This window comes from Podarcis melisellensis (genome assembly GCF_964234715.1).
Source record: "Podarcis melisellensis genome assembly, chromosome: 16".
In the NCBI taxonomy this organism is placed as follows: domain Eukaryota; kingdom Metazoa; phylum Chordata; class Lepidosauria; order Squamata; family Lacertidae; genus Podarcis; species Podarcis melisellensis.
The window spans coordinates 38,858,430-38,872,374 of record NC_138533.1 but is presented as its reverse complement, the minus strand read 5'-3'; the positions used below and the strand labels follow the sequence as shown (position 1 = coordinate 38,872,374).

Below are 13,945 nucleotides of genomic sequence, written 5' to 3'. Positions count from 1 at the left end.
ATTAAATTTCACTGGGTCTAAACTGAGAGCATAGCCAAATATCCCTTCAAGGTCTTTTTAGAACTTTAAAGGTCAGATTCACCCCTACAATTTGAGCCCAAAAAGAAACTGATTTGGATCCACACTGTTTGTTGCACTTACGCCTCACTGAAATCAATGGGACTTAATTCATTGACATGTCCCATTAAGTCCCACTGATTTCAATGGGAACGAAGTGGAATTTATTTAATCTGGATACAATCCATTGGCTACAAGAATAAGTTGCACAGGGCAGGTGTTAGTTATCTGATCATCATACTCCCATCAACATCCCTGCAGCCGCATTTTGAACCACTTGATGTTTCCAACTTAAGAGCAACCTCATGTAAAGAGCAATGCCATAATCCAAGCAATACACGTATGGAACAATTTAACACTTGACAAAGCTGTTGAAGGTGGGTCACTTACATAGTCACCTGACAGCAAATTTGAAAATCTGAGCACTTGGTAAAACTAACAACTGCGTTAAGCCAACAGTTTAAAAGCATGAGAATGCAATTTGCAACACAGAGCAATGCTTTCAGCAATGCTAAGGATTTAAATAGCTTCTAATCACATTGTTTGTTAATAGGCTTATCTCATTTCCCTGAAAGGCCAAGGGGAGCGGGGAATGATCGAATGAACCAACAGCTCTGATTTTTGGAAAGGGAAATAAGCATGAAAGCTGAAGCAAGGGTGGCTTCAAGTAACAAGAACTGGGCCTGGACCTCAGCCACTATTCTTGCCTAGGTAAACTCAGTTTCAAATTGGTAGACTACAGAATACACACCTATCTCAGTGAAACTTGAGTCCCCCAAAAGCAGCACAAAATAGCTATTGTTATTCTAGGCTGCATCAACAGAAGTATAGTGTCCAGATCAAGGGAAATACTAGTGCGTCTCTATTCTGCCTTGGCCAGACCCCACCTGGAGTGCTGTGTCCAGTTCTGGGCACCACAGCTTAAGGATAGAGGCAAGCTGGAACGTGTGCAGGAGGGTGACCAAGATGATGCAAGGGTCTGGAAACCAAGCCTTATAAGGATCGGTGGAGAAGAGGAGACTAAGAGGAGATATAATACCCATCTTCAAATAAATGAGGGGCTGTCAAATGGAGGGTGGAGCAAGCTTGTTTTCTCTTGCTCTGCAGGGTAGAACCCAAACCAATGGGTCCAAGTTGCAAGAAAGGAAGGATTTTCTGATGGTAAGCACTCTTCAGTAATGGAGCAGACTCCTTTGGAAGGTGGTAGACTCTCCTTCACTAGAGTTTTTTAAGCAGAGCTTGGAGATTCCTGCATGCATTGCAAGGGGTTGGACTAGGTGACCCTTGAAACATCTTCTAAGTCTACAATTCTATAATACATGTGAAATGTGACCCTGAAATGGACCTCCCTACAGAGGAACAGCCTTTTGCCGGGGTAATCAGGTATGTCTCCCTCCCCCAGTGTTTAATGCATGATGAAGAAGCAGTCAGCCACCCTGAAGTTCCCAAGTTTACCAAGTATCCTTTCCATCTCTTCACACTTCTTTACTTCACCCACATATTTCCGTTGGAAGACACTGGTGCTTGGATTGAGCTGGAAAAAAGAAAAATGTTATTTGCCCCAAGATCCAACTTAAAAGCCCTTTGCATCAATATTTACAGTAGGGGTGGGGAACCTGGGGCCCTCCAGATGCTGCTGAAGTACAACACCTACAATCCTGGACCATTAGCTATGCTGCCAGGGAGTGATGGGAATTGGAGTCTATCAATGTCTGGAGGGTACCAGTTACAGGTAGGTAGCCATGTTGGTCTGCCGTAGTCAAAACAAAATAAAAAAAATTCCTTCCAGTAGCACCTTAGAGACCAACTAAGTTAGTTATTGGTATGAGCTTTTGTGTGCATGCACATGAAAGCTCACACCAATAACTAACTTTGGAGGGTACCAGATTCCCATTCCCTGGTTTGCAAAAATCAATTCTAGAGACACGTATTACAAAAACAGCTGAAACTGGGTACCCAACAGCCATTCTATTTTCACCTCCATTCTCCCTCCACTGCTGGAGACAGGATGCTTCTGAATGCCAGTGGCTGGGAATCATGAGTGGAGAGAGAGTGGTGGCATCCATGTCCTCCTCGTGGGCTTCCTGTGGGCCTGCAGTTGGCTCACATGGAAACAGGATGCTGGAGTCACAGGCATTTGGCCTGATCCCTCAGAGCTGTTCTTAGAACATCCAGGTCCTCAGAACATGCAGGTTCTGAGATGAACACTCCCTCACCCCTAATCCTGCTAAAAATACTTTTCTTCTTTTAGAAGAAATTCCATTAAAAAATTGAAGGGTACCCAAGCATTAGTACTACATTACAAGTTTATACCACTTTTCTGTGAATAGAAGATCCCTTGCATTGCTTTTGAAATTCTCAGTCTCAAAAACCTATGTGTGCCATCGTCCGGGGTATGTTAATTAAAGGAATAGAAACCCAAACCCTCCTTAAGCACACAAAAATATTTTGCATTGTATAAATCCTGGCCAAAGGGCTCCATTACAGTAAGTAAACACATCTATGTATTTAAATTCTGAATTCAGCTTTTGTTTACAAAATAATGAAGGCTGCAACATGAATAGTCATCTACACGACTACACTAGTAATTTACAATTCTCTAACATAGAACCACACAAAAGTGTAAGACAATCAACATAACCAGGGGCCAAATAATTTTCTCTACAAGTAAAGGCGAATGAACCCTAACATGAGGGAAACCCACATGGATGCTCAGTTTCCAGGTCTGAAAATTGGCTTTCTGCAGTATTAGTAAACATGTGTAGAAGTTTGGGCTATAAGTGTTAAATAGTACAAAATATCTATGGTGCTTTATTACATATCACGATACAATTTTTTAATGAAAAAACATCTGAGGATGCAGACTCTGGTACACCAAAGTTTATGGTGGTATGAATATAAAGTGCAGCAAGCTAACAGCTACCCCTCTGGAAATTGTATGATAAACTATGGTTAAAAGGAGGCTAGTGAAGATTATCGACTCCTCCAAACAAGATTGTAAAATCAATGCACTTAATTTTAACTTACAGGTGAGTTCTGGGCCTGTGCACATATACAAAATCACATAAAATGGGGAGCACTCTGGAGAGTCCTCCTCAAACAAGCCCCATGGTCCCTCCAGCTCATGCAAGATAGAGAGGCAGCAGAGCTGGCCCAGCTGACACTCACAGGAGCTGGCTGATAGCGGGGCTCAGCTGACCAACGCGCAGCATCTGGGCCAGCTCCGCCACACCTCCAGCTCCCACAGACTGGAGGGGCAGTGGGGCTTGGTTGACCAGGTGCCCCCCATTTCCAGCTACCACCTCCAGGTACCTAGCACTGTGCAGGTGCACAGGAATGAACAAATAACAATGCACATAAATGAGGATTTGCTTGACCCTTTGTTTTACATCTGTCTTCCTGCAGTTTTACAGCAGATATGCAAAAACCACATTAACACTTGAACTAGTTTCAGTTTGAGGCTTAATATATATTAATAAATATATATCAAGCCTCAAACTGAAACTAGTTCAAGTGTTAATCTGATATTAGTGCTTCAGTGAGAAAGTGGTTTTTGCATATCTGCTGTAAAACTGCAGGAAGACAGATGTAAAACAAAGGGTCAAGCAAATGATTATTTCAACACAATAAATTATGAACTAACATCTTAAAGACCTTTGCTCAAGAGCCAAGCCATAATTCCATATTCTGATCACCAGCTTCTAAAGGAAGGCCTAGAATGTCTGAGTCATAAAACCAATAAGCAAATGTAATAAAGACAAGGAAATAAAGAACTTCTCAAACGACTTCTGTTAATCAGTAAATGTTTTGGACCCTGGCCATTCCTATTACCAGCATGGAAGAAATGTTGTATGGTAGCATCCCAAATGTTGGAAAGTAGGACCCAATTAAACAACAAAACCCACAATGGGGCCCCCTAATACAATGCATAACAGCAAATCATTCACTATTCCCAGTTAAGCACCAGGTTATACAAGAGAACTAAAAGTTTTTTCCTAGACTGTTTGGGTTATAAGGCTTGTGAGAACATAAAAAATGTGCTCACACATACAGAACTAGCTGGACGATACAATGGATCCTGGCCATCTTTATAAATAATTTGGATAAAGGTATTGAGGGGATCCTGATCAAATTTGTAATTTTAACTTTCTGTTGGAAGCCCCCCAGAGCGGCTGGGGAAACCCAGCCGGATGGGCAGTGTAGAAATAATAAATTATTAATATTATTATTCTTTGCAGATGACACCAAAGTGGGAGGGGTAGCCAATGCCGCTGAAGACAGAATTGGGATAGAAGGTGACCTTAAGATTGAAGAACTGGACCAAAATTTAAATAATGAATTTTTACGGGGACAAATATAAGTTTCAACACTTAGGCAGAAAGAACCTACAATCCTGTGTGGTAAGTAAGCCTGAGAGATGGCAATCAGCCCACAAGAAGACTGAGCTGGGAGCTGAATCCTGCCCTCCATCTCTACAGTACGTGGCCTTCCCAATATTTCTGGGCAACTCACTGCTATCTGCAGACTTTGGCCATGCTGGTTGAGGCTGACAGGAGCTGGAGCCTCCAGTGTCAACTGCAAGGGGCACACCTGTTCTCCACTTATTCACAGGGCTGCCTGATTTCTTTTTAAGACTGCTCCACAACTTCAGCCTTTCTCAAACTTCAGTTCACAGATGTTGCTAGACTCCAAGTCCTTTCATCCCTAGCTAGCAGGACTAGTGGTCAGGGATAATGGGAGTTGTAGTCCAACAACAGCTAGGGACCCAAGTTCAAGAAACATCAGTTTATAGCATGACAGCTCCAATGCTCTGGAACTCCCTGCCTATTGATATCAGGATTCACAGAACCACAGAATTGGAAGAGACCACAATGGTCATCTTTTTTTATATGATATTTTATTAGGTTTTAACAAGAAGAAAAATTTTAAATTAATAGATAAAAAAACACAAGAAAAATACAAAAACACAATAATACAAAAATACAAACATTTAACATATAAAAAGAGAAAAAGTAAAAAAAAAAATCCCTCTTTTTAATTTCTCCTCCATTCATTAACTTATTTTCCTGACTTCCTCACCCCTCCCTTTTTTGTATTCCATTTAAAGATTGGTCATCTTGTCCATCCTCCCAAAATGCAGAAATCCTATCCGCAGCTGTCACTAGGTGGGCTTGAACCGCTAACCTTCTGGTTAACAGCCAGACAAGCTGCATTCTTTTCCGGGCCTGATGGAGGAAGAAGATGTTACTTAGACAAACCTGCCCAGGAAAGCCTGTAGGGGCTTTTAGTCTCGATTCTATGCTGGCCTTTAACTTTCTGTATGTTTTAAAGTTGGGGAAAAAAGTGATAGTTTCATTGTTCTGTTTTTTTGTTTTTTTTTTTTTTTTTTGTAAACCGCTTTGAGGGGCTCCTTCTCGGCACGCCCCCCCCCCCGACAATCAAGCAGCGCATAAATTCCAGGAACCACCAAACGAAGGCGCGCGCCTCTTGTCGCCTCCACTCACGTCTCGGAAGTGGGCGAGGCCGCGCTCGCCCAGGGCGCTGAGGCACTCGTAGGCCGAGCCCGCCTGGAGGAAGAGCTGCGCCAGGCACATCGTCTCGCTGCGGAAGAGGGAGCCCATGGCGGAGGGCGCCCAGGCCGGGCCTGAGGAGGCGCAGGGGGAGCGGCAGAGGCGGCGTCACCGGTCTCCTCGGCGCCGCCTCCGCTCCGCCGTCGCCGCCGCTGCTGCTGCCGTCCCGCTGCGGAGGCGGCTCCGGGGACTGGCGGGTCCCCCGCTGCCCGGTGCCATGGAGAGGAGGCAGGCGAGGGGGACGGAGACCCGAGTCGCCCCGAGTCCCGCGGCTTCCGGCTTCTCCTCACAAATCCAGGAGCCGGCGAGAGAGAAGGGGTGGGGAAAGCCTAGAGCGGCCAACCGCACGCTCACCTCGGAAGTTCCGGTCAATAAGACAGCGCCATTGGCTCGGGCGCTCTGCCCCTCGGCAACTCTATGGCGAGCCCAAATGCCGAGCGAGGAGCTGTTTCGTCTCTGTGGTAGGGAGGAGTAAAGAAGGGCCCAGCCAGGAGGGCCGAACGAAAGCGAGTCCAGAGTTCCTGTGCTTCCTTGGTGGGGCCCACCATTGCCTTTCCCTTGGGGAGGGCGAGGGATTCCAAGGCTGCAGCCTCTCGGGGGCCAAACAAACTGGGTGGCGGGACGGGGGGGGGGGGCAAAGGGCTTTGAGGGCTCTCAACAGTGTTCCAAAGAATCAAGGAATCGGGGGTATCTCAAAAAACAAGAGCTCCTCCTTATTTTATTGTTTCGTTGTACTGTTCCCCCCGATGTTTTGGGGGGTGATGTTGGAATTTCCTCCCACGTGAATGTGAAATATGAAACTTGTCTCATCTTGTTATGCAGCAAGTTGCCCTGTGGGTTTTTAATGCAAGACAGCACAGAGATTTCCAAAATAAAGCCTAGTGCTGAGCTAATATCCTCTCAGGCAGAAATTCAGCAGCTCCTCATGTTAGGAAGATCTGTGCTCCAGAGGTAATATAATAATAATAGTTATTAAATTATAAAACTACAGTAAAACATGAGCCTCGCCCCACTGCCTCTTATTACTGAGGAATCGAAAAGATTTCCCCATGCAAATCTCTCGGAAACAATGTATTTCATCTGGAAAACTATTTAATAAAGATTACTTTTTATTAAAACCTTTGAATGTGTTTGAACTGTGAGTGCGCAGAGAATGATTTCACTTGAAAGCAATGCCCTTAGATTACAGAATCATGGAAGAGTAAGACGGGACCACGAGGGTCTTCAAGTCCAGCCCCTACAGGAATCTTTTGCTCTACGTGGGGCTCAAAGGACGGCCCTGAGATTAAAGGTCTCGTGCTCTACTCAATCAGCTATACGGATTGATCTAAGTAGCAAACACCAATTATTTATTTTTTACAATTTACAGTGGTGTAAAATAAAGGGTGTAGGAAATGAAATGATTGGTGCCTTTTCATTGTTTAAGGATGTTTTGTTAAGACTTTTGATCCAACACACTTATTTCAATATACAGTTGTACCTTGGTTTTCTAACTTAATCCGTTCCGGAAGTCCGTTCTTAAACCAAAGCGTTCTTAAACCAAAACGTCCTTTCCCATAGCAGCAGGGGACTCAATTTACAAATGGAACACACTCAACAGGAAACGAAACATGTTCTGCAGCCAAAAAGCACTTTTTCACCAATACAATCATTTATTGTATTTGACTAAAAGGCATTACAAATCCAGTTACAAAAGCACCAAACCCAATTAAACCTATTAAGAAATAGGTTGTCCAACCCCCCTGGAATGCAGGAAATTCAGCTGAAATTGAAATATTTGTATTTCTGTAGTGCTATTAGGAATACTCGAAATGGGTACCCACCCACCTCCCTTCATTTTGGGGGTGGGTTTCTCTGCCCAGCAGCTTCCCTGCCTGCTATCTCCCCCTCCATCATCCCACTGGCATTTCATCCTCCCCCAACCGCCACCCCAAAATGCCTGCTACACCCCAAAGCGTTTTGTACTCACCTGAGCCCTTGCAGGGAAAGGGGCGGGGCACAATGGGAAGGGGTGGGATAACCAGTGTGTTAAAGCCACGCCCCCTTTCCAACAGAAGCGGCACGGGTGTGGGTGTGTCAGTATCCAGCATCCCCTTCTCTGCCTCTCCCTAGGAGAAACTTGAACTCTTTGACTTTAACTCCAAAGATAATGAGGCATGTCAAGGCTGCCTGGGGGGAGCCAGGTTTGCAGAAAGCGATTCTATCCGTTTGCAAGGGCGGTTTTGCATCGTCGTGATGTTACTGTTTTATCCTTTCATAAACCACTTTTTGGGGTTCCCCTCTCCAATATAGCGGTGTATGGGTTTCACGAAACAAATACTGTAAATGAAAACCATTTTATTTTTCCTACATGCTTTGCGTCCAAGAAAAAAGGTCCCAAGCTCAGCCCCCGCATGTGGGAGAGACTCCCCGGCCCAAAGTCCTGGCATGCTGCTGCCAGTCAGTGAAGACAAATGTCGGCTCCATGGACCAAGGATCTGACAGCACCTTCAGAAAAAAGGTTGGACTTCTGGACTCCCCCGTCTCCCTAATGCACTCTAAGCGGGAAGAGAAAGGAGACTAACCGTATCCCAAAAATTGCCCCTGATCCAGCTCCGTTCCTTTTAACCCTTGGCGAGTCGAGTGCACCCAGCTCTCCCCTCTCTCCCTCTGCAAAACAGGAGTCCCGGGCATGGCCTGCACCCAGGGAGGTCGTATTTGGGGGACCCTCTTGGCTGGCTTCTGAGCTCTTCGGGCACCAGCCTGGCTTTAAAAAAGTAAAGGTACCCCTGACCGTTAGGTCCAGTCGCAAACGACTCTGGGGTTGCGCACTCATCTCACTCTATAGGCCGAGAGAGCCGGCGTTTGTCCGCAGACAGTTTTCCCGGGTCATGTGGCCAGCATGACTAAGCCGCTTCTGGCGAACCAAAGCAGCGCACGGAAACGCCATTTACCTTCCCGCCGGAGCAGTACTGTCAGAGAGAGGCAAACGGGAAAAGATGAAAGGACAGAAACCAGCAGTTATAGAGAGCCTAAAGAGATTATCAGCAGCAGGTCGTCAGACAGTCAGTCTGTCATAGAGGGGGAGGAGGATGAGCCTGGGACAAGTCATGCTGTACACAGAGGAAGTAAGGGGAGGAGTTTTCGCAGACTTGCATGCTGGGTAAAAAAAGGAGGAAGTAACATTAGAGGGAGCAACTGCGCACAAGGGGAAGGAGGTTAATGGAAACACTGGAGATGTACGTTTGAATTTTGTCAAATAAATCAATTGTTTGGAACTGGCTGGGAGCCCGGAGTCTTATCTATGGCCAGCTGGACAGCACTAAGCCTCTGACAAGTACCTATTTACAGTGGTGCCCCGCAAGACGAATGCCTCGCAAGACAGAAAACCCGCTAGACGAAAGGGTTTTCCGTTTTGGAGGTGCTTCGCAAAATGAATTTCCTATGGGCTTGCTTTGCAAGACGAAAATGTCTTGCGAGTTCCTGCGGGGGTTTTTTCCTTTCCACCCCCTTTTCCCAAGCCGCTTATCAGCTGATCCGCTAAGCCGCTAAACAGCTGATCCGCTAAGTCGCGGATGACGCAGTTAGAATGGAGATTGGATACGAGACCTGTGTTGCAGGGAGGTTTGGTCTTGGGGAGGGCGAGCCGAAGATTTATTACTTTCGATGAGATTGTGAACTGGAAGGGGCAGCCCTCCTGGAAAAAGACTAATTTACGATGCAACAAGTCGGGAAAGTTAAAGAGCAAACTTTTAGACTGTATTTCATCGGAACGACAAGATTGCTTGCCCGAGCGGAAATGCCTGGACCATTGGAATTTACGAGAGAGCAGTACATAGTCCACACAGAACTACAAATAAGACTGTTTTTTTCAATCCACTTGCGGAGCAATTCGGAGGTGAAGGAAAAGGAAAACGAGTAATGACAAGGATTGAGAAGCGGGGACTGGAAATATCATTCTTAATATGAAAGTAGTAGAAAATATTAGAGGATTGGACTCCTGCCGATCAAGAAGCATGGGTACCCCCCACAAAAAGAATTTACAATTTGGAAAATAATTGGATTACATGATATGTATTGTTATAATTTGGATCAATTAGTTTATGTTTAATTTGGTAATATTAAACTTAATAAAAAAAAATTTTTAAAAAAAGGATTATTAGCATGCATGTTAGAGAGTTAAGAACTGCAAGGCAAAGAATGATTGCACTGTAAATACAATCAAATAATTTATTTTTGTTGAGATTTGTAAACTATTTTGCAATTTCTTTTGAAATATGAAGTGGTATACAAATTAGCTGAATAAAAATAAAGTAATAAAGAAAACCCATAGCCTTTTACTATCACAATCAGTTTTGCTGTCCTTAGGAAAGATGGTTGTTAATAAGAGATATTTGTTAATAATCCACAGAACAAGGAGAACACAGGGGAAACAATTCAAAGAATCCATCACATAAAGTTGCATGGAATATTCAGGTGAAATAGTGTGTGTGTGGGCTACCTGTGCTACATTACATGTTTACACATTTTAATATAGGGAGTTTGCAGATACTGGGGATAGCCATCCTGTAACTACTTAGGCCCTAACCCATTTACATAATGGATGTGAAGGGCTATATAAACATTAGGTACTGTGTAAACACAAAGTAGAAACAAGAAGCAAGACCCAATTGCATCCATAAACATATTAATTTCAAAAGTCGTTAGTGTTGCCCATTCTACTGTGGCCAGCAGGTTTATTTCCTTATAAAGAAAGTCGTGAGGCCCACTGACTCAGTGTCACACACGTTAAAAAAACCTTAGGTAGCTTAAGCCTGCACAACTTCAAGGAAAAAGACTTCAAACTACAGTTGGACAATCCATTACACTTTTCCATATATTGTATATATACAGAGAGAGAGGCTTGCAGAATACACACAAACCCATGGCAGAGAATGGAACCCGAATCAATAAACCCAAATCAATAAAGATCTACATGGGAACAGGAGTGGGAATCGTCAACCTTACTTGATGGTTGAAGTGGGAATCAAAGGCTATCGCAGGAGAGGAGGGACCCACTTTGTGAATCACGCCAGGCAGCTGCAGAGCCCAAGAGACCCCAGAGAGCAACCCCCGCCATTTCCTCCCTGGGATGGGAGGAAACCAGCAGCACCTCCTATCTGCTCTCCTTCCCGGGAGGTTTTTAAGCAGAGGTTGGATGGCCATCTGTCATGGATGCTTTAGCTGAGATTCCTGCATTGCAGGAGGTTGAACTATATGACCCTATATGGGTCATTTCCAACTCTACAATTCTATGATCCTATGCTAAGAGGCTGCTGTAGAGACGGCATTGCATGGGTGTGTGGGGTGTGGAGCTGTTATGGAGGAGGCACATCCAGCCTCCAAGTAGCATGCCGCAGTTCTTGCTACCACCACTGCAGCAAGAGCAGGCAATGCATTCCTTGGAGATCAGATCTGCTGCTGTAGCACCCTGCTTGTGGTTAACGCTTAGCTGGAATGAAATATTCAACGCAGCAATAGAGAAATTAAAATAATAATTTATTTGTCAGACAAATAAATGAGACACACAGTGGTATATAATTACCAAAGCTCTGCCCACTCCCGCCCTGATGGTCAGCACTTATATTTCCTCAGCCCAGCCCCCTTGCTCCTCCTTTGGCTGCCTCTGTCCAATCAGCCTGGTTGAAATTCCTATTGGCTGTTTGCTAGAACCAATCATAAAAGATACACCCATTTCCTATTACCTTTTATGGGAGACAAAGAGCTATATTTCCTTCTATCTATAAATGGCAAATAAATAGTCATATATCTTACATTTGCCTCAACAAGGCACCTTAATTACCAGCTCACCTCTTGCCCTCCTTCCCCTATTGCCCTCCAAAACAGATGGTTAATGGTTTTAAATTTTTATTTTAAACAGATGTCAGAGATCTTGGGTTCACATTCTCATGCATCATCAATGAAAGATCTCCTTCTTTGGAGGTCTTTAAGCAAAGGCCTGACAACCATATGTCAGGAGTGCTCTGATGGTGTTTCCTGCCTGGCAGGGGGCTGGGCTCGATGGCCCCTGTGGTCTCTTCCAACTATACGATTCTATGAAATAAGAATCTAACATAAGAATCTAACATTTCTTACTTTCTAAATCCTTTGCATAATTACATTTAAGCCAATATATTTCATCTTGGAACTTTGAAGTGTCAGGCATAGCCCTATTGGCTTTAGCCCAAACGTAGCAGAGTTTTCCTGCACAGCGAAGAAGCTAGTTGCGGCGGTAATGACTAGTCAGCTAGACTCAGAATAACTATTTACAGGATTTATTAAAAAGGAGAAAATAAAACCAGCAGAGTTTCTGCATACAAATAAAAGCAAAATAAATCCTCTCTTTCTCTCTCTCTCAAAACCATACACAGCACTTCTACTCCTAACACACCTCACATCAAACTGAGCTAGCAATCCCTAGTTAAGAGTTGAATGCTGGTCGTTAACCAATCAGAGTAAGCAGTTTCTAGGTCAAGCTGACCTGGGCTTTCTGCCAAGAGTAAATTGACACTGCCTTGAGTTAATTGTTTGAAGCCAGAATCTGCAAGTTTCCCATGAGAATCAATTAACAGAAACTGAACACCCCCTCACAGATTCTGCTGGACAATTAACATCAAATACACCTATGTAGAAGATCATTTTTCCAGCAAACCTAAACCCTTGCACATTCGCTTGTTCTTTACCTTTGCCAATGGTTTAGTTAACACATCTGCTACATTTTCTTCACTTGATACATAAGTACAGGTGATTATATTGTCTTGTACACAGCAACGCACATTTTGGTATTTTACAGAGATATGTTTAGAACGTGATTTGAAACCCTCTGTTTTACTTAAAGTTATACAAGCTTGATTATCAATGTAAACTTGTACTGGTTCTCCACAATTTACATTTAAATCTGCTAACAAATGCTTGAAATAAATCACCTCGTTGCACAATTCACTCAATGCGGCGTACTCTGATTCCGTTGATGACACACTTACAACGTCTTGCTTGCGTGACCGCCAGCTGATTAAAGCTCCACCGACCATTATGACCAGTCCTGTGACAGATTTTCTATCCGGCAAATTTCCCCAGTCACTATCACAGAAGCAACTCAACATTTCATCCTCTGAAGAATTTAATTGTAACATATAGCCAATTGTCTGTTTGAGATACCTCAGAACTTGTTTTACCCCTTTCCAGGCATTTAGTGTGGGTTTTGAGACCAATCTACTTAATATGCCTACTGCATAACTAATATCAGGTCTGGACCACTGTGCTAGATACAATAAACTTCCAATTACAGAGTGATATACATCAGGATGTTCAAATTCAGGACTCTCATCTGTATGAAGTGTTTTTATGAAACCTGGATCCATAGGCACCACTGCCCCTTTGCAATCCTGCATTCTGTATGTAGTCAGTAGTTGTTTAATTTTGTTCTGCTGACTAATTAGGCAGCTGCCATCTTGGGCCCAGCACACTTCCAACCCTAGATATGTCCTAACCGGGCCTAAGTCTTTCACTTTGAACTTACTGGACAATTGTTTGGCAAACATTTTCGTTTGTTTATCTGTTTTGCAGGCATACAATACATCATCTACATAGATCAGACAAAACTCTTGATCACTGCCTGTACCACGTACATAAACACAATTGTCAGCTGTACTCTGCTTGAAACCAAATGACACTAAGGCCTCATGGAAACATTTGTTCCAAGATCTTGCAGCCTGTTTGAGACCATATAGAGCTTTGTTTAATTTCAACACTCTATTGGAACCTGTCTCATAACCAGGCGGTTCGGCTAGATACAGGTCTTCTGATATTGATGCATGTAAATATGCAGTCTGGATATCAAAATGGTTTAACAGGAGTTTTCTCTTTGCTCCAAGCGTTAGAATCAGCCTTACACTGTCCCCCTTAGCAGTAGGGGAAAAAGTCTCGTCATAATCTTTTCCAGGCCTCTGAGAGTATCCTTGTGCCACTAAACGAGCTTTGTATTTGTACTCTCCTGTCACCAGAGGTTTAAGTTTGTACACCCACCTGCAGCCTACAATCTTTGCCCCCTCAGGCGCTGCTACTGGTGTAAAAACCTTGTGCTCATTCAGAGAGGACATCTCTTCCTCCATTGCCTGTTTCCAGCGCTCTGCCTCCTCTTTTGGTAACTTTAACACCTCCTGAAAACTCTTGGGTTCTGCAATCACACTAAAAACATTTGCAGTATCAGGAGAAAAACGCACTGGAGGCACTCCTTTGTTTTGTCTTTTAGATCTTCTGGGAGAAAATTTTTCTTCTGACCCACTTTCCTCTTCAGAACT

At 43.9% G+C, this 13,945-nt stretch overlaps 1 protein-coding gene across 1 annotated transcript in view; it reads right to left on the bottom strand.

Moving 5' to 3' along the window:
* ATP6V0A2 (ATPase H+ transporting V0 subunit a2) overlaps positions 1-5,933 on the bottom strand; it is a 28,331-nt gene extending 22,398 nt beyond the window's left edge. The window contains exons 1-2 of the mRNA XM_081892775.1: positions 5,562-5,933; positions 1,513-1,591 (exon numbers count right to left, since the gene is read on the bottom strand). Coding sequence (XP_081748901.1) covers positions 1,513-1,591; positions 5,562-5,678 — 196 coding nt within the window. The 5' untranslated portion in view covers positions 5,679-5,933. The remainder of the gene's footprint in view (positions 1-1,512; positions 1,592-5,561) is intronic.
* Between the last annotated feature and the right edge of the window lie 8,012 nt (positions 5,934-13,945).